Source organism: Triticum urartu, chromosome 2 (assembly GCF_003073215.2).
Source record: "Triticum urartu cultivar G1812 chromosome 2, Tu2.1, whole genome shotgun sequence".
In the NCBI taxonomy this organism is placed as follows: Eukaryota; Viridiplantae; Streptophyta; class Magnoliopsida; order Poales; family Poaceae; genus Triticum; species Triticum urartu.
The window spans coordinates 713,980,972-714,007,132 of NC_053023.1; the positions used below are offsets into that span (position 1 = coordinate 713,980,972).

A 26,161-nucleotide genomic window follows, 5' to 3' on the forward strand; every position below is an offset into this window, starting at 1 on the left:
ATACGTGAGTAGAATGATCGATTAAGTTTCATACTGTGAAATTTCAGAATTTTTTAGTATTTTTTTATGAATTTACTATTCACGTGGGCGCGGGCACCCATGTTCATCTTTGTATTTTCATGACTTTAATGGCCTATATAATAATTGGACTTTGCCAATCACCGAACCACCAACTTTTAGCGATCAAACCGAACGACAGCCCAAGCGCTCGAATTGAACACTTCACTTCGTACTCCCATGCATGCAAACTGGTTGGGTCCTTTTTGAGGCGTGTTTGGTTGCCGTAGCAACTTTTTCATGCATTGCAAAACACAGTTAAAAAAAACATCTACGTGTTGTTTAGTTACGTGCATACTCTCTAGCCTGACTAGGACGAAACGGAAAATTGGCTGTTTAGTTGGTCAGTTATTTAGACGGAAAACACAAGGCATGGCATTTGGTCACATGAACGCATGTTGTCTAATAGCCTCCTCGTCGTCGTGGTAAGGTTAAGCAGAAAAAAATCAAAGACACGCAAATACATAGCATATAAACATAGTTTTAAACTAAACCTAGCAATTTTGACGATAGTATGACATTTAAACCAAGCACTTCTGAACCAAACTAGTACGGGATTGAATAATAATCAAACCAGAGCTCTCCTAGATGTTCATAGCGAACATGTCGTCGTGCCTCTAGCACCTGGTCACCACTTCAGTGCCGTTGTTGTTGAGGACAATGACCTTGAGTGTGTCGGGAGTTAGCAACTTGAAGGTCACCATGTACCCGATCTTGATCTCATGGACGGCGGCGAAGGGAGCCCAACCCTAATCGAGGGCGACCCTGCCGTCTATCAGCTTCACAGTGACCCTCCACAAGCAAGCGGTGTTCGTCTTCAGCTTGACTTTGTCGGCACGGCCGGGAATGCTTCGTGAAGTCCAAGGGCATTGGTATGCACTAAAACTTCAGGGCAAGGATGACCTTGTAGAAGTTAGTTGGTCCAGCCTTCTCATGGTAGTCCCCGTAGCGCTTGCCTCTTTTCTACCCCGACCAGGTAAAACGCTGTGTACTCAGAGTACCCGGAACTAGCATCCACCGTTGTATCACAAATCGCCCTGTAGTCTAAATTTTTTATTTTTTAAGCATTGACTTAAGCGTCTGCCATTGGAGATGCCCTTCTCCTTCCTCTTTTCCATAGATGCACATCGCATAAGAAAAATAAGTTTGTGTTTTTCAGTTAAATTATTGCTTTTCATGCCGATAACAAAATTGTTCCTTTAAACAAAAAAATGGTCACTCTTTAGTTTTTCTAAGGGCATGGTCACTCTTTAGTGAAATTTACTGCTCACATTGGCCCTCCCAAATCCTCCTTCATTTTACAGATGCGCCGATTTGCCACGGCCTGCCTGGCAGACCACGCGGGCCCAGCCCGTGGTCCTCCAGTCCGGCGCCAACCCGGCCTCGTTCGTTCACGGCAAAACAAAACGCGACCACCCCACCCGACCCGACCCGACCAGACCAGACCAGGACAAACCCAGGCTGCAGCTCGTGCCCCCGTCCGTCCGGTCGCCTTCCTCTCCGCCCCGCCTCCATGGACGCGTACCACCACCAGCGCCGCTTCGACGGCTCCGGCGACGCGCCGCCGCCGCAGCCCCCTCCGCCCTCCAACTGGTATCCCATCCCCGCGCCGCCGTACCACCCGCCCCACCCCAACCACCCGTACCCTCCCCCGCACCACCAGTGGGGCCACCCGCCCCCCGACCTCCAGCACCAGCACCGCCCCCCGCCGCCGCAGTACGCGTACCAGCCCCCTCCCCCGCCGATGCAGCAGCAGATGCAGCCCCCGCCCCCCGCGCCCGGGAACCCCTGGCCTCCCCACCACGCTGCGGCCCAGCCCCCGCCGCAGAGCTACCCGCCTCCGCCGCCGGGACAGGTATGTCGGCGTCACCTGGTTTCGTCTCTGTGACAGAAGATTGGTGATCGGTATACTGTTAGGAAGGAGCATCTGTAGCTGATTTTGTGTTAGGATTCGGAGCGTAGGCCCGTTGTTGGTCCTAGGGTTTAGGGGAAGCAATGTTATATGCTTATATTGGTTCTGTGATTCCACTCTATTTACTGCGGCTTGTGCTTGGTGTAGTATGATGTTGGTATCATGGTGGAATGAGGATGGGTTATATAATGGGGGTGGTTATGTGACATTGTGCAATCTGTAGCTTGGTTGCTGTCTTGCTGATGGACGATTGGCGAGGAACTGTTTTGGCAAACTGGTGTAACTTGTGGACTTTATTCTGTAATTTTTCTCCGGAAATCACTCATGGCTTCGTGAAATAGCTAAACATTTTGTCTCCTCCGCTCTGTACAACTGGGCAGCAGTTTTATGATTTACTTATCCTGGTTTTGAGTGAGGTTTCTTCAGTGGTATCAAATGTTCTGCCAAATGGCGGCATGTTTTTGTTTGTTTCAAGTTTTAAGCCATAGTGACACAATTTTACCTATGGCTTCTTGTTTAAGTTGCTTATTTGTTATGTTCTTCCATTGGAAATGAAGTTTTGTGACTTGACAATTAGACATTTCTTATTTTGCAGGCATGGGCGAATCGTTCATGGCCTCAAAATCATGGATACCCAGGTTTGTCAATACCATCCAAGCCTATGTTATTATATGTATAATTTTACTGGCAAAGAAAACAGCGAGGTAATCCAAACTAGACTTCATAGCTTGTGTTGATACTGATTTGGAGCATCGTTATGATATGTGGGTATTGTAATACAATAGTTGTGTCAATTTTTTTTTAAAACCCTATGAATACGGATGTTTGTCACATAACTATGAACTGTGCATGCAACTCAAGTTTCAGACTACATTTATTCAATTATTTATCCTGTGCGTCACTGTTATTTGGGTTGGTTGATAGGTGCTTACACTGTTTTTCTTTTGACTGTTACTATTAATGCATGTCCCTTCCTACGTAGACCTTGCTTCTGATCTTTGATTCGTACTTCTGTACACAATCAGTACTTCCCAAGTTGTGTTGTGATGTAACAAATGCATTGCCTAGTTACTTTGTTAGTTAAACGACTTATAATGGAATTTTAGTTCAGCATCCAACTTAAAAAAGGCTCCTTGGAGCAGAAAAATCACTTCTAATGATAAATGGCTAGCTTGTTTGACGATATAATTTCCTAAAACAAATAAACTCGAAGGGCTTGCCAATGAGGACGATTGGGCCACAAAGGCAAAGGAATGGGCTTCTGCTAAATCTGTTACAGAGAATCACCAGATTCAGCAGCACACCATTCCAAGTAGAACAGAGGTTCACCATTATGGCCACAATGATCAGTATCAGCAACCAGCTGGTCAGCCGACAGAACCTTTACACCCACCAATTCCACAATCAAGTAGCGATCAGTTGATGTTTCGAATGTCAGGTCAACAGAGGGAAACAAACTATTTGCACGGTAACATGTCTTGTTACTCTTGCTCATTATATGTTACATATGGATATGTAAGTTTCAGAACAGATCTGAAGATGATATTGCAGATAGAGGTCCAATGGTGCCACCACCGAAGAATTTTGGTCCATTTCCATCCACCTATGAGCAGGAGGTACCTTATAATTATTCTTCTGCTCAAGGTATGCCTTGCTTGGCAATTTAGTTTGCTTGTGTGGCCTGAGTCAGAATTAGGTGTATCCTGCTGCATATGTATTCCGTTCAATTGCAGAAAGACTGAAAAGTCTAAAGCATCACTTATTTTAGAACAGAGGGGGCATATCACTTCATCTATCTTCTGATATTGTAGCTACATCATCCCTGTTGTATTTTGAGGCAATTCATGCGATTTCACTATTGTGTTGGCCTCAAATGGAGAAGGCAGATGCCGATCCAAATTATTGGTTGCATGCACTATGATGCTTGTGATTTTCTTTACCAATGACTCTGATTCCATCACGTTTTTGGTGTTACCAAAATTACAGTACAAATGGTAGAATGTATGTGCTCCCTCCGATCCATATTACTTTTTGCTCAAATGAATGTATCTAGACGTATTTTAGTGCTAGATACATCCGTTTGAGCGACAAGTAATATGGATCGGAGGGAGTAGCTTTTCCAAGTTGTTCTTAATTCCTGTGGCATGTAGTTGATCCATTGTACTTTTCACTTTGAAGGGGTGGAATATTTGTGTCTTTTGCAAACACTCATGTTTTTCTTCCTTAATTACTAGATGGGTCACTGTATATAACTATATATATGGTTGATGCTGATATGTATTCTGCTCAGGGTTTGATACTGGTAGATTTTGACTATGCCATGTAATAACAGGTAATGGGAATGCTACTATTCAATATCCAAGCCCACAAGCTCAGCCATCTCTGAGTGCCTCGTCAGTTCAAGACGGATTTCCTCGTGGGACTCCTGGTGTGCCTGGGCATGGTGTACAGTCTTATAGGATGATGGCTGATCCCAGTGACCAACCATTGGAGTTCAATGACAGAAAAGCTCCTGATATGGCAGTACATGAGACGATAAATATCAGATCTAGTGCTCCAACAGCAGTGTCTGAACATGGCACAGTTCCAACATCAACTCAATCATGGGGCCCATCTGCTACAGTTGGCTATTTTCATCCAGCTGCAGTACCACCACAAGCATCACAGGTTTAGTACTCTGTTATAATTTCTTGCGTCATTGATACAGTTGTGCTTATTTTTATTCTGTTACAGATGGATCCTTCTTTGCATGCTGGACCACTCTTTGGAGCTCTCTCTGGTTCGAACTATATTCCACCTGCAGCATTTGGTGTTGGTAGTGTAACTGAAGCATTCCCTACAGATGCAAACGCTCTTTTCAATGTTGCAGAACGGTCAAAGAAAGTAGGTTTTGTGGTTCCATTCATTTCACTTGCTTATCACCATAGCCGTTTAACTTTTAACTGATTCTTGTGCTCGATTATGTACCAGCCTCCAGTACCGAACTGGCTTCGAGAAGAGCTTCTAAAGAAAAAATCCACTCCAGTCAGTGCTTCAGTGCAGCATTCGACAAATTATGATTCCATGGATTCTGAAGATGCTGTGGAACCACCAAAAAGAGCTGACCAAACTGATAGTAGAAGCATTAGTTCAGCAAAATCAATCATAGCTGATGAAGCTGATGAGGTGCTCTTCTTTATTTTTAATCATTAGTGCAGTACATATTATGCTATTAAACTGCCCTAATGTGATTCACTTGCATGCAAAAGTCTGTCCCTAATGATTTATTTCAGTACGAGTAGTACCATGTCCAAGTTAATGGGTTTAAAGCTAAATAGTATTGTGGAGGACTTTAAATGCATAATGATTTTTGGACAACTTTTATAAATCAAAGTGAACTAATTAAATCAGTGGCTTTGAGAAACTAAATAATTTACTTACTTTCTTATATTTTTTTTTGATGTTTTATATGGTAATTTCTGAAGAACAGTGATTTCATAATGGTGAAAGAAATGGCACGGCTATGTGTCAATCTTTTCCAGATTTGATTTGTCAGTAAAACACTTGAGGTTGCTTGTCATACGGTATTGGCAAATCCCCTAAGTTCGTATAATCAGTTTTCTGGAGCAGCGCCTTTTTTCATCTGTGCGCATGTTCGCTTCTTTTGGATCCGGTGGAAACATCGGATGCTAGTTACTGAAAAGTTGATCCTTTTTGTTCCTGTTCATATTCGACTTGGATATTAACATGACCCTCATTTCAAATCGATGTACTGGACTTGAATTGTTTGCAGGATGAAGTTGAAGCGGCACGGACGGCAGCAATCAACAAGGAAATTAAACGTGTGTTGACAGAAGTTCTTCTAAAGGTTTGTTCATTGCATGGAAGTTATTTACTTATTTAGCTAGGTTTAGCAGAGCATGTACTTCTGTCCTAAGAAATACAGCAAGACTGCCATTTCTTACTTTTGTCCTTTTTTAATTTCAAGGTTACTGATGATCTTTTTAACGAGATCGCAACCAAAGTTATGAATGAAGATGATTCATCAGCTGAAAGTGAGTGAATTGTACTTAAAACTTAATGTAAATAGGACATTGCTGATTATCGCCTCTGTGTTGCAGCAAATGAGACCACTGGCGTCTCTAGCTCAAAGGACCTTGGTCTGGGAGAAGCAAAAGTCAAGACCACAGCTAAAGTTGTAGTCCCTGCTAAGCCAAACAATGTTAGCTCTACTGGTCATTCTGATGGTAATGGGCTAAGTTCTCCTAAAGGTGCTCTTCTTGGTCTTGCTAGTTATGATTCAGATGACGAGGATGATGAGGGTGACGGTGATGGTAAGGATTTAATTTCAAATTTATCATCTGAAATTAAAGTTGGTGCAGCTCATCCTAAAGAAAGTAAGTTCTTGAAAAACACAAAGCAGACATGGTTTCCGTGAATTTATTTTCTAAAGAAGGAAGAGCTTATTGTTAACTTTGATACATAATCACCATGTAGGTGAGAACGTTGATGGCGAACTGCACAATAATAGTAACAGAAGTATTGCTTCAGTCCAAAGTGTTCCATCTGGAGATGATCATAAATCCAGTGACAGAAGATCTCAGAGTTGGCCAACTGCAGAATCTGAACGAAAGCCAAGTATTCATGACACACAGAATGGAGAAGCCAAAACTTCTATTCAGCCAATTGGTGTGATTCATAAAACGAATGAGAAGGTACATGGACATGCAGAGGTGGATTTCCAAAATGGAAAAACCTCTTCCGGCCATCATACTGAAAGTAATAATAATAATGCGGAGAGCACTCACAGGCATTTTGAAAGGAACGGTCATGAGAAAGATCTTAAAGAGGTGAAGGTTGTCAATGGAAAAGACTCTGAGCCTTCTAGAACTGACAAGTTTAGAGATGGTGACAAGCATAGCATGCCTGAAAATATTGATAAAAAAGGCACCTACAAAGAGGAAAAGGGTTCTGGCAGGTATGCAAAACATGGATTGGATAGATGGGATGATGCCAAAAGAGATCGAAAGGACCTTCCAAAGGATGCAAGAGAGAGAAAGAGGGATTCTGCTGATAGAAGAGACATAGGAAAAGATGGGAATGACGATAGATCAAGGCAAATTACTAAGAGCTCAGCTAGCCACAGCAGCAGAAGGTCACGGTCACGGTCACCAAGTGGGAGAAGCCGTGCTAGGAATGAGAGTTCTTCACGTGTTCGAGGGAGTGTTTCAAGCGACGAGCCTTCTGATAATGCAAAAAGGAGGTAGTGTTATTCTTACATTTTGATGTTTAGCATGTCTCAGTTTATGAGTTGCCCTTTCTCTTGTTTACTGATTACTCCATACTCCATTTTCTACTGCAGAAAGAGTCATTCTCGTAAAAACAGCATGTCTCCCTCACCTCCAAAATCTAGGAGCAGGTATATCAACAATATTCCTCCCTTCTATGTAATATATGTTAACAGTGGGAAGTTTTTGCTAGTTAGCTCCAACATGTTCACATAACTATGTAAGTTTGACATTGATAGTTTTGCTGATCATGAATGCTCAGAATCATGCTATAGACATCAATCTCATTTCTCACCATGAAGGGGTAGGGCATTTATGATAAGGTGGCTCTGAAACATCAGTGGGATTTTAATGTTATGTTTAGTAGAACTGTGTTGCACTACATCTCTTCATAATAATTCTCTCTGCAAGAGTGCCTCAAAGCTGGATAATGTTGGAACTGTTTTACTTCTATTATTTGTCAATTTGATATGATATGAATAAGCACTGAGCAGGACACCTCTGAGTGAAGCAACATCAGGTTCATATATCGCTTATCCTTAAACTTACCCATTTAGTATTATGTTTCATCTCTAGACGAGTTTCGCGGTCTCCACATAGCAAGCATTCTCACCGCAGGCATTCACCTTATTCATCTGCTGAAAGGTAAGCGCTTAATTGGTTCTTTATTTTTCATTACATTGCCAGGTGATATTTTGGTGTGAATTTTCAGCAATTTATAGATTCAAGTTGTTATATATTCAAAACTTGATGTAGCTGATTTCTGGGAAATGGGTTAGTACAACAGGGCCAAAAAAGAGGAGATATCAAGGATTTTCAGGATAAAAAGGGTGAACCTTTAGGTGTCATGAAAAAATTGTGTTTTGGATTTTGTAAGATACCTTTATTAGATCGTAAATTTGCATAGTTTGCCATAGTGTGATGTTGTGTCAACTTAAGAATTTTGAAAATAATTTCACCTGGAACTTCTTTGAATTGTAACTTGAGAAATTAGAACAAGCATTCAAGCCCCTATGAGGTTATCAAGTCCATAACTTTCTGAATTGTATTTTGTCGTGGAGTGCAATGGCAGGGTCGGCATTCCAGCCGTGCTTCATCCTAGACCTTTTCAGGAATGCGGACCCATGTTAATCTGGAGCTCTGTGTGTGCTACAGCACCTGCACCGTAATCACACTCCATTTGTTAAACTATTTCTAATCATTGCAGGAAGAAGCGGTCCAGATCTAGAACTCCGGTCAAGAGGAGGTAGAAGCTAGGTGGTTTTGTTTGTTTCCACTAGGGATGCTTGCCCTTTGCCCTTCCGATGAGGAAACAACATTTGCACGCCCACGAAACAAGATGCTGGATCTAGCCTCCAACAGAGGAGACGACTCGACGACTCACGTGATGGATGTTGTTCGAAGGATGATGCACGGTGCCCAGCGGAAGATATGTCCGGTTTGCCAATATTAGGATATGTAATGTTTTGTACAAGCAGGGGACTTCATAATTTGTAGCTCTAGCGTCCCTTTAACTATTTTATTACTTGTATTTTCTCTTGAGGACATTTAGTACTAGTATGCAAGGAGAGGAGACTGGCCGAGTTTCGTTGGGACATGCTGCGATGTAATTTTGTATTGTTATATATGCTCATCGCCTATCCCTGAATCATAATTAGGTCGGGAAAGTGTGTTGCAGGCCTCCACATGTAATTTGTATTATCCTATGGATGGACATGCTGGAATTTATTTAGAATTCATTTGCAGAAACTAAAGAATCCTATTATATTTTTTCTACCTTGGTTTATTGTGGACGAAATAGAAAACACACTGTAAAATCAGGAAAAGTGTATTTGAGGCAATGTGCCAGACATGCCCGTTGTGTTGGCCTCAAATGGACGAAGGGAAGGCAGATTGGTTGCAGCATGATGTTGTGAATATTTCTACTGAATTACGTTTTGAACTGAATTACCGGGTGGGTCAGTAGTTGGGATGGTAGATGAATGATGCTGATGTGCAACCTGCTGAGTGAATGCTACTTCAGTATCAGAACACATACAAGCCCAGGCATGTCCAACTGCCTCATCACTGATACTTCAGCACCATCTATTCTTATTCCGTTAGAGATGGACCATGTGTCTGTGAGCATGACCACTGTTTGGAGTAGCCTCTGCTCTGCAGCATTCGAAACATTGTTCTACCAAAGTAGTCATCAGGACAGTCACCTGTTTATGCAGTCAAATTTTCCTACCGCAGCAGCCAGCAGGGTATTTGCCTGATAGAAATCACTACAGATGTGATCTTCTTTCCTACAGATATAGATACAAATGGATAATCCCTATACCGGGATGCAACGCAGGAAGCATTCAATTCAGTAATTTACAGCAACCAGGTATACCGCCTGGCCCTCAGCCGGCCGACGAGCTCCCCGCAATCCACCTCCCTGAGGCGCAGCAGCAGGTGCAGCACGACGCCTGCGATGAACCCCAGCGCGGCGCTGGAGCCGGTGAGCGACACGCCGGCGCAGACCAGCATCACGAACGACTCCTCCTTGCTCCCCATGTCGCGCGACGCCATGGCCAGCTCCACGCCCGAGAAGAGCAGCATCACGCCCAGGATGCCGATGGGGAACTCCCCCAGGATCGTCACGAACGAGTTGCCGAACACCAGCCCCAGCGCCAGCTTGCCCATGGCCAGGAACACCACGGACGCGCCGCTCCGGCCGCCGAACCGGTACTGCCCCGCCAGCCCGCCCGCGCCGTGGCAGCACGGCATGGCGCCGAACCAGCACCCCACCAGGTTCATCAGCCCCACGCTGACGGACACCCTCGCCGGCGACAGCTCCGCCTGCTCCGGGAACAGGTCCGACGACAGCTTGCACACGGCGATCACCGAGTTGAGCACCGACAGCGGGAGCTGCGGCACGGCCGCCTGCCAGAACCCGATCTTGAAGTCGTCCCATGTTATCTTCACCAGCCCCAGCGGCGCCGGCCCGAAGCGGAGGCCGCGGAAGATGGAGGGGTCACGCACGAAGCAGAGCACCAGCCCGATCGCGAACACGATCAGCGCCGCCGGGACGCGGCCGCAGGAGCGACGGCGCGTGGCGGCGCGGCCGTCGGCTGCGTTGATGGCTGAATCGTCGTCGTCCCCGGCGCCGGTGGTGAGCAGGATGAAGAGCAGCGCGGCGAGCGCGAGCAGCAGCCCGTCGAGGCCGAGCAGGGGGCGCTCCGCGGAGGTGGAGGCGGAGGAGGAGCGGGAGAAGTCCTGGTCGTAGCGGATGTACTTGACGGCGGTGAAGGCGAAGGAGAGGCCCTGGGAGAGCTGCACGCCGCGGACGACGGGGAGCGGGAGCACGCGGTAGAGGCAGGTCATGAGCCCCGTGGCGCCGAGGAAGAGGAGGATGGCGGCGACGGCGATGCCGGCGCCCATGATCTGCGGGACGGTGAGGTGCGCCGAGGAGAGCGCGACGGCGGCGATGGACTTCATGGGCTGCACGGGCATGGGGATCCCGAAGAGCACGCCGCTGGCGAAGTTGTAGAGCGCGGTGAAGATGAGCGTGGTGCCCAGGTCGAGGTGGGAGGCCAGCGACAGCGCCAGCACGATGGGGATGTAGGTGCCCAGGTCCCCCACCGCGCCGCCCAGCTCCGACCAGACGGACGTCTTGAGCCGGATGGACGGCGGGAGGAACCGCCGGCGGTGTGGCCGCTCGGCCGGGAGCAGCGGGTCGCCGGCGGAGGATGCCATGGCCGGCTGCAGCTGCACGACCGCAGAGCACTACTGCTGTGGGTGGGGGCTGAGTATAGAAATGGGCAGGTGGCGTGCGAGATTTGCAGTGATTATAGATGGCGATGGCATCCGGACTCCGATTGTTGTTTAGCGCGATGGCGACGTGCGTGGTTTATATATACTCGGTGAACGCTTCATGTTTCTAAACGCAACTTTGTCAGATATGGAGCACACACTGGGTTTTCGAGGCATTGGATTTTTGCTTATTCAATTTTTACCAAGGTGTTTCTACACGGTGGCTTCATCACCGTCTTTTTTTTAACACGTACAAACGCAAGCGCTCATACATACACGCATACATTCATCTCTATAAATACCACACACCCTATTCCTTGTTGGAAATATGAGCAAATTACTACGAGATTTAATCCGAATAAACAGAAGATAAATCATGACTACAGCAATAGAGATTAAACTAATCATGTGAACTAGCATAGCAGATGAACAGATCACATCTAGGGCACATACTAGAAACATGAATTCTACCACGATCTCGAACGGGAAGGATAGAATCACATACGGTGCAGCGGGAGCAACACCGCTGGCGTTGACGTTGTCACCCATGTCGTCGAGGACGAGGTTGCCAAGGTCGGGGAAGAAGTCGTCGTTCGCGAAGTCGTCGCTGCCAGCAGTCGCGCGAGTGCGCTCCCCAAAAACCTGATCGCCCCTCTCCCGTACAGGATCACGAGAGGCGGGGTTCCGGAGGCCTGCTGTCCCTCACGCCGAAAGGAGGGATGGAGAAGACTTGCTTGGTGGCGCAATGATCTGGAACGGTGGTGAGAAACCACACGAAGTGGCGGCGGCTAGGGTAGACGTCTGCCTGACTATATAGTGCGGGCCGGGTAGGTCGTGGGAAACGGTTCAGTAATTAACGCGTCCGTTAATTATTAATTAATGACTCATTAATTTTCCCGAACAGCAAAAATATAGACAACGTGCATAGCTCTGTCCTCGGCTTGGCTCAATCCCGCAACCCGCGGCGCGGCGCGTCGTGACGAGGCGAGCGAGGAGGAGGAGCGCGCGTGTAGGTCTTCTCTTCTCATGCTCATACAAGTGGTAGAAGAGCTCACCCTATAAAGAGGTACAACTCTCTCTCAACTTCCGGGGTGGGACTAAACTTTAGCCTCACTCACTCCACTCACATGTGTGCATGAATGAGCCAAGAGAATTTCAGAATTTTAGTTGGGCTTTGGGACAAAGGCCTACTAGCAAAATTCCAACAATTCCCCACAAAGTCTCATTGGCACATCTCATCATTTAGTTCCAAAATATTGTTTATATACCGGTGTTTAGTGGAGACTGTGAAGTTGAACTTCCACTTAGAGATTTATGTTACACTAGATCACAACTTGAATAGTGGACTATGCCTTGAACTACAAGTTTTTTGCGAGACTAGTTTCACACAAATTCTTGACCGACACTTGGCTGCCGCAAGGCTTTTCTGCGGGTGGAGCGTATACGTCATACTCCAGGGCCTTTTCATAAATTTATTAGAGAACACCCAATTCTCACAGACTGCGACGTTAACAGTCAAATTCATATAGGTGTGTTCCTCAGAAGATGTTCTGCAGGACAACATCTCTGCTTACCCGAATAAGTCACTTGGAACACATTAAGATAAGTATCAACCTGCCATGCAGATCAGGAGAGTATTGCATCTTCACGGAGTGGGATAGTTAATATAGGAATACTCTCCTTCCAGCTGACCAACAACTTGTTTCCCACTTCTACTTCACGGGATCTCCGATCACATAGAGTGGGTTACCACTATGGACAACTCATGCGGTGGGTCACAAACCCATCTCCATCGATGCATTATCTATCACATTACGTGATAGACCCTTTGTGAAGGTATCTGCCAAGTTTTTTGACGTCTGGATATAATCCAACGTAATAACTCCGGAGTTCCTTAATTTTCTGACAGATTTTAGTCTCCTCTTCACATGTCTTGAGGACTTCATATTGTCCTTCGAATTGTTTATCTTGACGATCACAGTTTGATTATCACAGTTCATCAGGATAGGGGGTATTGGTTTTTCAACCATAGGTAAGTCCATCAAGAGTTCACGAAGCCACTCTGCTTCAACAGTGGCAGTGTCCAATGCTGTGAGTTTTGCTTCCATAGTTGACCTCGTTAAGATGGTCTGCTTGCAAGACTTCCAGGAAACAGCGCCACCACCAAGTGTAAAAACATAACCACTTGTGGCCTTTATCTCATCAGCATCAGAAATCCAGTTTGAGTCACTATAACCCTCCAGTACCCTTGGATACCCGGTGTAGTGAATCCCATAGCTCGCGGTGCCTTTCAAATAGCGCATAACTCTCTCAAGCGCATGCCAATGATCATCTCCCGGTTTTGACACAAACCGACTCAGCTTGCTCACAGCAAAAGAGATGTCAGGCCTCGTGGCACTCGCCAAATACACAAGCGAACCAATAATCTGAGAATACCTCAGTTGATCTCTAGCAATCTGTCGATTCTTTCGAAGCAACACACTAGCATCATATGGAGTTGGAGAAGGTGTGCAGTCGCTATACCCAAAACGACTCAAGACCTTTTCCACATAGTGAGACTGAAGCAGTGTGATCCCACCATTCTCATCTCTCAACAGCTTGATGTTTAAGATAACATCAGCTACTCCTAGATCCTTCATCTCAAAACAGCGAGATAAGAAATCCTTAACCTCCTTGATTAAATCAAGTTTGGTTCCAAATATCAATATGTCGTCGACATACAGACAAAGAATAACTCCTTCGCCCCTACCATAGCGATAGTACACGCACTTGTCACCATCGTTTACTACAAAGCCGGCAGCAGTTAATGTTCTTTCGAACTTCTCATGCCACTCCTTAGGAGCTTGTTTAAGGCCATATAAAGACTTTAATAACTTGCACACCTTTCCTTCCTGACCAGGTAGTACAAAACCATCTGGCTGATCCATGTAAATTTCCTCCTTCAACTCTCCATTGAGGAAAGCTGTCTTAACGTCCATTTGATGAACGAGAAGACCATGGGAGGCAGCCATTGATAGTAGCACCTGAATTGTGGTCAGTCTAGCCACGGGTGAGTAAGTATCAAAGAAGTCTTCACCTTCTTTCTGGGTATAACCCTTGGCCACAAGCCGTGCCTTGTACTTTTCAATCGTACCATCAGGTCTAAGCTTCTTCTTGAACACCCACTTACATCCTACATGTTTGCACCCATAAGGACGGTCAGTGATCTCTCAGGTACCGTTAGCTAAGATGGAATCCATCTCGCTACATACAACTTCCTTCCAGTAGTCAGCATCAGGAGATGCATAGGCTTCTGAAATAGTCCTGGGTGTGTCATCCACGAGGTACACAATGAAATCATCACCAAAGGACTTTGCAATCCTCTGTCTCTTACTCCTCACAGGAGTTCCATTGTCACCCTCAACAGGATTCTTAACGTGTTCCATCGCAATGGTGGGTTCAGAAATTACAGTGAATACTAAGAAGACTAGGCCCGCAAGGGTCCTTTTTTCTGGTTTTTTTAGAATTTTTTTTACCGCCGTTGTTTGAATGACGCGTGTGCACGGTAGTTTCCTAGAATGTGATTTATCATATTTTTTGCTTGGGTCTGTTAGGCACGTTTGATTTTGTTGTCCTATGTGCCCTTATCTATTCACGTGTGCATCCTACCAGAAAGTTCCTCTTGTTTTTTAATTTTGACAGTACGTGTCCGTTCCAGAGTTACGTGGGTCAGTTGCGCGCCACGCGCCCCTGCATGTCGCCACGTCCACCTCACATGCAGTTGACCAGCAATTCCATCGATGACACGTTGTCTTCTAGAATTTGCTGGGATTTTGTCTCCTTCAAATTTTCTCTCTATCGTACTTTCTGGTCAAATCGTTTGCCACCGCTCCGCCGCTGTAAACACAAATAAAAAGGCCCCCGCATGTGCCCAAATGCCCAGTACTAGCCAGCGGATCGCAAGGGAGCTCCTCCACCCCAGAGGCCCAGACGCGGCCGCCTCCTTTTTCCACCGGCACCGGGATGGCGCGGCAGCCCCCTTTTTCCTCTGGCACCGGGACGACGCGGCCGCCGCCTATGCTGCTCCATCCCACCGCAACGTCGTCGCTGGCCCTAGCCACGACTTCGTCGACGCAGCGACCGGAGCGGCGGATGCAGTGCAGCCCGTATGGTGCGGCGGCGGCGGCTGAATCCATGACGGCGACAACGTCCAGCGGTTCCCGCCGGCCCAAGCAGGTCCATCTTCTCCCCCAACCCCTCTCATGGGCTCCTCGCTGTCGCCTCGACGGCTGGGCCCCCTCCGCAACCGCCGGCCACCGGCAGCAGCCCCAGGGCCGATGGCGACTTTCAGGCTGCGGCATTGCTCAACACCGGCGGCCTCCACGCCTAGCCCCAGCAAGCATCTCTCTCTCTCCCCCCGTTCTTCTTCTATGCTGTGCCAGTACGTACCACGGTGGCCATCCGTTGCCCAGGCCTGTCCATGCATTGCAGGTACTCATACTTCTCTTCTTCCTGAATAGATGCTCTTCTGGCATCCACTGCTTTTCTTTGATTTAACCCCTATAATTTTTCATCTTCGGTTGTGCAGATTTTTGTGTATGTGACTTTAAGGTGTTTGATGAAAATCAAGCAGGGTAGGAAAAGATTTATTTCTGTTTATACTCTTTTGTGTAATCAAATATTTCTTTTTCTTCTGCTGGGTGGTTGGGGGTTTGTTTTGGGATGTTCCATTGAATTTGAGAAGACTTTTCATGCTTATTTGGAGGCACCAGGGTCAACTAATTCTGATCCTAGCATAAGTATACTCAAAGGGAGTATTAATTAGGCACAGTCTGTCTAGAGCATTGCACTGTGTTTTTGCTTTGCTAATACTGATGTGTAAGTCAAGAATGTGCGAGTGTATTGACCTTTCTCTTTTGAATAAAGAGATGTGTAAACAACAAACTGATTCATAAACGTACAAATTTTGTTCACTAGATACACTGCATGTTCAACACAGATGATCATCAGTGATATGACAGGGTCAACTATTTTCCTAATAATTAGTGGTTATTTCCTATGAGGGAGCCTTTCTACATCTCACGTAGCAGATCTTCTTCGCAACTCTCTTGCTCTTTCATAAGAAGCTATACTTTGCAAGGGTCTCAAAGAAAAAAGTCTGTATTCAACAGACAGTAGATAGACATTTTGAAGCATCATTTTCGAATATAAATTGGTTTTCTTTATACTCTGGAGATATTACCTCTCTCAACTCTTATCATATAGCAGAGACTGAATGATCCTAACGGCAAGATGTCGACATAGTATCCAGGTCTCAGTATACACACTAAAAAAGAGCAGTTGTTTCCCACTCATCCTTTCAACAACCGCAACTATTTTCCAACTTTTTGAGTGACATAGAATTCTATGTTCTGTTTGATTCCTTGCAACCAACAAAAAAGATTGGCTACACTCTATTGTTTGTTCTATATTTTCATTCTTGCTTTTCCTTCGGCTACCTCAACCAGAAAGGGGGAGAAGTGGGTAGCTAGCTTTTTTCAAGTCCAGCAGAATTTATCATTGATCTATGCATGATTGAACACCAATTGCGGCATTCATTGTGTACTACTACAGTCTTATTGTTGAGATGGTTCTCTTACATTGGTTGAACAAGCTGTGCATTATTGAGTAATGCTGAATGGAACTATCTATTTCTTTTGCCGATGGTGAAGGAATTACTGATCTCAATTTGCCTGCAAGCTTCATGGACTGCTCTGAGTTGAGTGCCAACTGCTAAGGTACTATCCTAATATATATAAGATTTCCCATCGGAAACTTGAAATCGTAGGGTATACCAAACTGTTGCATTATGGCCATTCGGTTCATTTTATTTGCATTAATGTATGAAGTCTTTTCTCTCGGTGTTGGAAGACAAACTGAAAAATGTTCCCTCTATTTACAGTTATGTTCACTTTAGATATATGAAAATCTTTGATTTATTTTGTCAATTGTGTTCTTCATCAGATGTTGTTCTTAAAAGGTTGCTGATTACACCTAGAGAGATCCTCCTATAAAAGTAGAGTTGCGCTCTTTCACGCACATCACCCGTGGATCTCAGTGGATCTAGATAGGCAACATTCAGATTGCGAAAAACATAATTTACCTGCTATTCTTTCTGGCCAACAATAATCTTCCCGGTGACTAATATATATATATATATGATTCTTGGGCTCATCACAAGATTATAGTGGGCATGTGCATTTTCTGCAAGGGAAGATCATAGAACACATGTAACTTGGTTCTATCTGAAACAAAGAAACTATACACTAGATAAAATGATTAGTCTCTGAAGGGTTAAGCTTATTTTTGGTTAATCTACTGCTTCAAGTTTGCTTCATCAAATGATGCCTTTTTTGGCCATTTTAATATTTTACGTTATGGCATTCCATGATAGTTTGCCCACTTATTCTGTAGCCACCCTTTCTGATGACCAAATCATGATATTACTTTGTTTTTCCTTTTGATACGTGTGTGAATTTTCGCAGCACTAAACAACAATGCATGAATACAACATAAGATATGACAGTAAGGTTTGCTTACCCTTGGTGATCATCCAAGAGTTGATGTTTTCTCTCTGAATTGGGAACAATAGTCCAACTAAATAAATATGGACGCTTTTGCATAGGCGGTTCTTATAAACAAATAATTATAGTATGATTATTTATTTTGTGCACCTGCAAGATGCTATTACTTGTCCTATAGGATTGATTAATTGGCTTGGAATTACAGAGGGATAATTATCTTACTCGGATCTGGACTATAACTTTTTTGGTTTCAGGTATGCAGAATTATGGCTTTTTGTAACCTGGGTGGTTAGTAGATTAGATTTAGCAGAGCTTTTCAAATCTGTTCAAACATCTCAGTGGATCAGATCTATGTATTTATTGTTTATTTAAATATCATTGTCCTTTTAAAAGGAAATGTACCATTTTTCGTTTAAGTTTGTTGACCAAGGTTGTCAAAGTAGTAAACTCAGCCACTGTGGCATGATCAACTTTTATGAGCAACTTCTTTATACTGGGCAAATCAAATGTAGGTCCAAGTGGCTTCGCGACAGGGTTTTGAAACACTGCTTGTGGGTGACCATGGGATGCCCGTAGGAGGGACAAATAAACATAGCATACAGAGAAATAATTGATTCATCACAAGTACATGCAGTCTTTCTTTGGTCATACATGCAGTTTAAGTTTTCTTGGCAGGCCATTTTACTCAATTTAATTATCTTATTTTCATTTGAGAACATCTTAATGTTCTCGCTTTGTACTGGTAAAGGAATGCAAGTGTTGGTATTCTGGTTATATTGATGTTTTTGCCGTCAGTACAACATTGCCATGTACTGATATATATGGGATAATAAGCTTCAGTGTATGGAGCTGTTGTTAACTTCTGCTCCCATCATGCACGGCGTTTTCCCTTGATGTATAGCTGCACTTATTAGCAATGTGTGTCACCTGTTAGCGATGTACACAGTGATTTCCGCAATTCTTACGGGAGAGTCACCTCTGTTTAATGCACCTGTTTCAGTAGAAGCACAAACAGCCCTCCATGAAAACTTCTACAGTTTTATGTTTACGTCACAATACAGAGACATGAGTTTTTATAATTAAGTTGGGACATAAGTTTTAGTATAGTTTCTGATTGTATCTTCAATGACTTGTTGGACAGCCGTACTTTCTAGCATATCAACCTGATACAAACTCTTATATTGATGTAACAACTGTTTCCCTAAGAAGACTCTTATATTGGTTGCAGTTGCCTGTACTTGAGTCGTCTATGGTGTAGTGTAACTAGATCTAATGAATGACTTGGCAGCGAATTAAGTCTTGGGACGAGTTACCAAGCATTATATAAAAAACAAATAGCTTATCAATCCATGTAGTGCGGCGTGCCGCCGCGCACTACCCGTTAGTTCCTCACTAGATGGAGTAAGTATCTTCTGATTTGATGAACTCGACATATCCTTAATATGTCCGATATTTTAGATTTTATTATCAAAAATTTATAGCCGATGTTATGAAAAACATAGCCCAGAATAACACAATCCACGGTTTTTGGTCCAAGCTTGCGCTTTTTGCGAATTGGTATATTGACTTTCGCCAAATAATCCCAAATACGTAGGTAAGAGAGTTTGAACCTTTTCCTTTCCCATTCCTTAAATGGAGTCATGGTCTTATGCTTTGTGGAAACCCGGTTTAGTACATGACACGCAGTCATTAGCGCCTCCCCCACCATTCCTTGGATAGATCCGAAGTGTCTAACATAGTGTTAACCATATTAGTTAGAGTTTGGTTTTTTTTTGACTACCCCATTTGATCGGGGTGAGTAGAGAGGCGTCGTCTCATGGATTATACCATGTTCCGCACAAAACAGATCAAATTCATTGGAAAAATACTCTCCACCACGATCGGATCTAAGCCGTTTAATTTTTTGATCAAGTTGGTTCTCTGCCTCAGCTTTATAGTTTTTGAAAAAAGTCAAAGCCTCATCTTTTGATTTCAGACGATACACATAACAATATCTAGTGGAGTCATCAGTCAACATCATGAAGTATCTCTTTTCACCTTTTGTCAACACGCCATTCATCTCACAAAGATCAGAATGTATAAGCCCTAGTGGCGCCAAGTCTCTTGCCTCTGCAGTCTTATGGGACTTGCGAGGTTGCTTAGCTTGCACACATACTTGGCACTTAGAGCCCTTGACAGGAGAGATTTTTGGAATTAAATTCATATTGGTTAGCTGCGTCATGCATCCAAAGTTAATATGACAAAGTCGTGAATGCCAAATATCAGACTCATTATTGTGGCAAACATTATTAATAACTTTAGTGCAAATATCTGACAAAGATAGACGGAACAAGCCTCCGCACTCATAGCCTTTTCCAACAAATTGTCCACACTTAGAAATTACAACTTTATTGGATTTGAAAACCAACTTAAAACCATCTCGACATAAATGGGAACCGCTAACGAGATTCTTATTGATGGACGACACCTCGATGCCCTCCGCGCCGCCCTCCTCGCCGCCTTCGACCTCGTCATCAGAGGAGAGCACGATAACCTCGCCGCCCTCCGTGCTGGCAAAGATCATCCGCTCCACCTCCACGAGCTTCGGGTGCTGCGGCGGAGCTCTTGCATGTAGGCCTCGTCGGTGGCCTCGGCCTCGAGGCGCTCCCACACCTGGCTGTCCTCCTGCACCATAGCCGAGCTCACCACCCTGGCTCCAGTGGGACGAGGTTGACCCAATGTGCGCCGAAGGAGAAATTGAGCCTAGTTGCCGTGCCATGGTACCGGACCTACCAGCGGTCGTACTCCATGGCCGCAAGCTCGGTCGTGTGAAAACTACCGAGCCACCGGCGGGTGTGGGTCTCCCGATCCGTAATCTTGGTGACCCACGTCCCCCACCGCCACTGCCAGACCCCGAGGTAGGACCTCATCGGTAGCCGGGCCCGAGGGAGGACGGAGAAGTCCTCAAACCAGTGTAGGGCATGGCGGCGGGTGGATCGGGTGACCGGCGATGGTGGATCGATAAAGAGCCCACGGAGGATGACGGGGACACCTCGGCGCCCCCCTCGCGAGCGTCGGGCGAAGATGCCATGATAAACCTCTTTTGGGCCATTAACTCCTTGAGCTCCCTGACACACATACAGAAGTTGAGGATGGAGGTGGCAGCGGTGATGGTTTCAAGCGAGGGAGGGGTGGTGTGTGTATGTGTGAGAGGAGGTTTTGAGGAAATACCGTGGCAAGTGAAAATTTTACTAGGCGAGAGTAAAATGCCGGGCTACTGAAAATTTAAGATTGCGAGGCATGCAGAGGCGGGAGTAAAATGCTGAGGCCACTAAAAATTTGGATCAAGGGCGCACGAACCGGGATAAATGCACCCATTGGTCCCAGTTCTGGACTGAACGGGACTAATGGGCTTACCCGGCCTGGACCAAAGCCCCCTTTTCTACTAGTGTAACTGAAATTGCAAGGCTTAAGTGATGTGCATTACCGAGATGGCCCAGAGATACCTCTCCGACGATCAGAGTGACAAATCCTAATCTCGAAATACGTCAACCCAACATGTACCTTTGGAGACACCTGTAGAGTACCTTTATAATCACCCAGTTACGTTGTGACGTTTGGTAGCACACAAAGTGTTCCTCCGGCACACGGGAGTTACATAATCTCATAGTCATAGGAACATGTATAAGTCATGAAGAAAGCAATAGCAACATACTAAACGATCAGATGCTAAGCTAATGGAATGGGTCATGTCAATCAGATCATTCAACTAATGATGTGATCCCGTTAATCAAATGACAACTCTTTGTCAATGGTTAGGAAACATAACCATCTTTGATTAACAAGCTAGTCAAGTAGAGGCATACTAGTAACATTCTGTTTGTCTATGTATTCACACATGTATTATGTTTCCGGTTAATACAATTCTAGCATGAATAATAAACTTTTATCATGATATAAGGAAATAAATAATAACTTTATTATTGCCTTTAGGGCATATTTCCTTCAGTCTCCCACTTGCACTAGAGTCAATAATCTACTTCACATCGCCATGTGATTCAACACTAATAGTTCACATCACCATGTGATTAACACCCATAGTTCACATCGTCATGTGACCTATACCCATAGGGTTAGAGTCAGTAATCTAGTTCACATTGTTTATGTGATTAACACCCAAAGAGTACTAAGGTGTGATCATGTTTTGCTTGTAAGATAATTTTAGTCAACGGGTCTGTCACATACAGATTCGTAAATATTTTGCGAATTCTATGTCTACAATGCTCTACACGGAGCTACTCTAGCTAATTTCTCCCACTTTCAATATGTATCTAGATCGAGACTTAGAGTCATCCAAATCTATGTCAAAACTTGCATCGACGTAACTTTTTACGACGAACCTTTTGTCACCTCCATAATCGAGAAACATATCCTTATTCCACTAAGGATAATTTTGACCGCTGTGCATTGATCTACTCCTAGATCACTATTGTACTCCCTCTCTTAACACAGTGTATGGTATACAATAGATCTGGTACATAGCATGGCATACTTTATAGAACCTATGACTGAGGCATAGGGAATGACTTTCATTCTCTTTCTATCTTCTGCCGTGGTCGGGCTTTGAGTCTTACTCAACTTCACACCTTGTAACATAGGCAAGAAACTTTTTCTTTGACTGTTCCATTTTGAACTACTTCAAAATCTTGTCAAGGTATGTACTCATTGAAAAACTTATCAAGCGTCTTGATCTATCTCTATAGATCTTGATACTCAATATGTAAGCAGCTTCACCGAGGTCTTTCTTTGAAAAACTCCTTTCAAACACTCCTTTTTATGCTTTGCAGAATAATTCTACATTATTTCCGATCAATAATATGTCATCCACATATACTTATCAGAAATGTTGTAGTGCTCCCACTCACTTTCTTGTAAATACAGGCTTCACCGCAAGTCTGTATAAAATTATATGCTTTGATCAACTTATCAAAGCGTATATTCCAACTCCGAGATGCTTGCACCAGTCCATAAATGGATCGCTGGAGCTTGCATATTTTGTTAGCACCTTTAGGATTGACAAAACCATCTTGTTGCATCACATACAACTCTTCTTTAATAAATCCATTAAGGAATGCAGTTTTGTTTATCCATTTGCCAGATTTCATAAAATGCGGCAATTGCTAACATGATTCGGACAGACTTTAAGCATAGATACGAGTGAGAAAATCTCATCGTAGTCAACACCTTGAACTTGTTGAAAAACTTTTGCGACAATTCTAGCTTTGTAGATAGTAACACTACTATCAGCGTCCGTCTTTCTCTTGAAGATCCATTTACTTTCTATGGCTTGCCGATCATCGGGCAAATCCATCAAAGTCCATACTTTGTTCTCATACATGGATCATATCTCAGATTTCATGGCCTCAAACCATTTCGCGGAATCTGGGCTCATCATCGCTTCCTCATAGTTCGCAAGTTCGTCATGGTCTAGTAACATGACTTCTAGAACAGGATTACCGTACCACTTTGGTGCGGATCTCACTCTGGTTAACCTACGAGATTCGATAGTAACTTGATCTGAAGTTACATGATCATCATCATTAGCTTCCTCATTAATTGGTGTAGTAGTCACAAGAACAGATTTTTGTGATGAACTACTTTCCAATAAGGAAGAAGGTACTATTACCTTATCAAGTTTTCTACTTTCCTCCCACTCACTTCTTTCGAGAGAAACTCCTTCTCTGGAAAGGATCCATTCTTAGCAACGAATGTCTTGCCTTCATATCTGTGATAGGAGGTGTACCCAACAGTTTTCTTTGGGTATCCTATGAAGACATATTTCTCCGATTTGGTTTTGAGCTTATCAGGATGAAACCTTTTCATATAAGCATCACAATCCCAAACTTTAAGAAACGACAACTTTGGTTTCTTGCCAAACCACAGTTCAGATTGTGTCCTCTCAACGGACTTAGATGGTGCCCTTTTAAACGTGAATGCAGCTATCTCTAATGCATAACCCCAAAACGATAGTGGCAGATCAGTAAGAGACATCATAGATCGCACTATATCTAATAAAGTACGGTTATGACGTTCGGACACACCATTACACTATGGTGTTCCAGTTGGCGTGAGTAGTGAAACTATTTCACATTGTTTTAATTGAAGACCAAACTCGTAAATCAAATATTTGTCTCCGCGATCAGATCGTAGAAACCTTATTTTTCTTGTTACGATGATTTTCCACTTCACTCTGAAATTCTTTGAACTTTTCAAATGTTTCAGACTTATGTTTCATCAAGCAGATATACCCATATCTGCTCAAATCATATGTGAAGGCCAGAAAATAACGATATCCGCCGCAAGCTTCAACACTCATCGGATCGCATACATCAGTATGTATTATTTCCAATAAGTCAGTTGCTCGCTCCATTGTTCCGGAGAACGGAGTCTTTAGTCATCTTGCCTATAAGGCATGGTTTGCAAGCATCAAGTGATTCATAATCAAGTGATCCAAAATCCCATCAGCATGGAGTTTCTTCATGCGCTTTACACCAATATGACCTAAATGGCAGTGCCACAAATAAGTTGCACTATCAGTATTATTTCAATATTATGAATATGTGTATCACTACGATCAAGATCCAATGAACTATTTTTCATTGGGTGTGTAACCATATAAGGTTTTATTCATGTAAACAGAACAACAATTTATTCTCTTACTTAAATGAATAACCGTATTATAATAAACATGATCAAATCATATTCATGCTCAACGCAAACACCAAATAACACTTATTTAGGTTCAACACTAATCCCGAAATTATAGGGAGTGTGCAATGATGATCATATCAATCTTGGAACCACTTCCAACACACATCGTCACTTCACCCTTAACTAGTCTCTGTTTATTCTGCAACTCCCGTTTCGAGTTACTAATCTTAGCAACTGAACTAGTATCAAATACTGAGGGGTTGCTATAAACACTTGTAAAGTACACATCAATAACATGTATATCAAATATACTTATGTTCACTTTGCCATCCTTCTTATCCGCCAATCACTTGGGGTAGTTCTGCTTCCAGTGACCAGTCCCTTTGCAGTAGAAGCACTTAGTCTCAGGCTTAGGATCAGACTTGGGCTTCTTCACTTGAGCAGCAACTTGCTTGCCGTTCTTCTTGAAGTTCCCCTTCTTCCCTTTGCCCTTTTCTTGAAACTAGTGGTCTTGTTAACCATCAACACTTGATGTTTTTCTTGATTTCTACCTTCGTTGATTTCAGCATCACGAAGAGCTTGGGAGTTGTTTCCGTTATCCCTTGCATATTATAGTTCATCACGAAGTTCTACTAACTTGGTGATGGTGACTAGAGAATTCTGTCAATCACTATCTTATCTGGAAGATTAACTCCCACTTGATTCAAGCGATTGTAGTACCCAGACAGTCTGAGCACATGCTCAATAGTTGAGCGATTCTCCTCCATCTTTTAGCTATAGAACTTGTTGGAGACTTCATATCTCTCAACTCGGGTATTTTCTTGAAATATTAACTTCAACTCCTCGAACATCTCATATGGTCCATGACGTTCAAAACGTCTTTGAAGTCCCGATTCTAAGCCATTAAGCATGGTGCACTTAATCTATCAAGTAGTCATCATATTGAGCTAGCCAAACGTTCATAACGTCTGCATCTGCTCCTGCAATAGGTCTGTCACCTAGCGGTGCATCAAGGACATAATTCTTCTGTGCAGCAATGAGGATAAACCTCAGATCACGGATCCAATCCGCATCATTGCTACTAACATCTTTCAACACAATTTTCTCTAGGAACATATCAAAATAAACACAGGGAAGCAACAACGCGAGCTATTGATCTACAACATAATATGCAAAATACTACCAGGACTTAGTTCATGATAAATTTAAGTTCAATTAATCATATTACTTAAGAACTCCCACTTAGATAGACATCCCTCTAATCCTCTAAGTGATTACGTGATCCAAATCAACTAAACCATGTCCGATCATCACGTGAGATGGAGTAGTTTCATTGGTGAACATCACTATGTTGATCATATCTACTATATGATTCAAGCTCGACCTTTCGGTCTCTGTGTTCCGAGGCCATATCTGCATATGCTTGGCTCGTCAAGTATAACCTGAGTATTCCGCGTGTGCAACTGTTTTGCACCCGTTGTATTTGAACGTAGAGCCTATCACACCCGATCATCACGTGGTGTCTCAGCACGAAGAACTTTCGCAACGGTGCATACTCAGGGAGAACACTTCTTGATAATTTAGTGAGAGATCATCTTATAATGCTACCGTCAATCAAAGCAAGATAAGATGCATAAAAGATAAACATCACATGCAATCAATATAAGTGATATGATATGGCCATCATCATCTTGTGCCTGTGATCTCCATCTCCGAAGCACCGTCATGATCACCATCGTCACCAGCGTGACACCTTGATCTCCATCGTAGCATCGTTGTCGTCTTGCCAACCTTATGCTTCCACGACTATCGCTACCGCTTAGTGATAAAGTAAAGCATTACAGCACGATTGCATTGCATACAATAAAGCGACAACCATATGGCTCCTGCCAGTTGCCGATAACTCGGTTACA

The 26,161-nt window shown here is 43.9% G+C and overlaps 2 protein-coding genes and 1 long non-coding RNA gene across 6 annotated transcripts; 2 read left to right on the forward strand and 1 right to left on the reverse strand.

The window, feature by feature from the left end:
• Window positions 1–1,479: 1,479 nt before the first annotated feature.
• On the forward strand, window positions 1,480–8,887 carry LOC125540053 (cylicin-1-like). 4 transcript variants are annotated; one of them, XM_048703625.1, is made up of 14 exons: window positions 1,480–1,912; window positions 2,565–2,607; window positions 3,183–3,437; window positions 3,521–3,613; window positions 4,302–4,636; window positions 4,703–4,852; window positions 4,940–5,134; window positions 5,742–5,816; window positions 5,937–6,003; window positions 6,070–6,345; window positions 6,446–7,211; window positions 7,311–7,367; window positions 7,813–7,881; window positions 8,444–8,887. In XM_048703625.1, the coding sequence occupies exons 1-14, from the start codon at window positions 1,571–1,573 to the stop codon at window positions 8,484–8,486; spliced, it is 2,766 nt and encodes a 921-aa protein (XP_048559582.1). In that variant the 5' UTR covers window positions 1,480–1,570; the 3' UTR covers window positions 8,487–8,887. The 4 variants fall into 4 exon arrangements, with proteins under 4 accessions (XP_048559582.1, XP_048559583.1, XP_048559585.1 ...); XM_048703626.1 differs by having other exon boundaries at window positions 6,070–6,282; XM_048703628.1 differs by lacking the exon at window positions 3,183–3,437.
• A 417-nt stretch (window positions 8,888–9,304) lies between these two features.
• Window positions 9,305–11,033, reverse strand: LOC125540055 (molybdate transporter 2). The gene has a single exon (XM_048703630.1). The coding sequence runs from the start codon at window positions 10,957–10,959 to the stop codon at window positions 9,595–9,597; it is 1,365 nt and encodes a 454-aa protein (XP_048559587.1). The 5' UTR covers window positions 10,960–11,033; the 3' UTR covers window positions 9,305–9,594.
• A 3,911-nt stretch (window positions 11,034–14,944) lies between these two features.
• LOC125540056 lies at window positions 14,945–18,182 on the forward strand. Its single transcript, XR_007297149.1, has 2 exons — window positions 14,945–17,812; window positions 18,071–18,182. It is a non-coding gene; the product is annotated as an uncharacterized LOC125540056 (long non-coding RNA).
• Window positions 18,183–26,161: the final 7,979 nt, after the last annotated feature.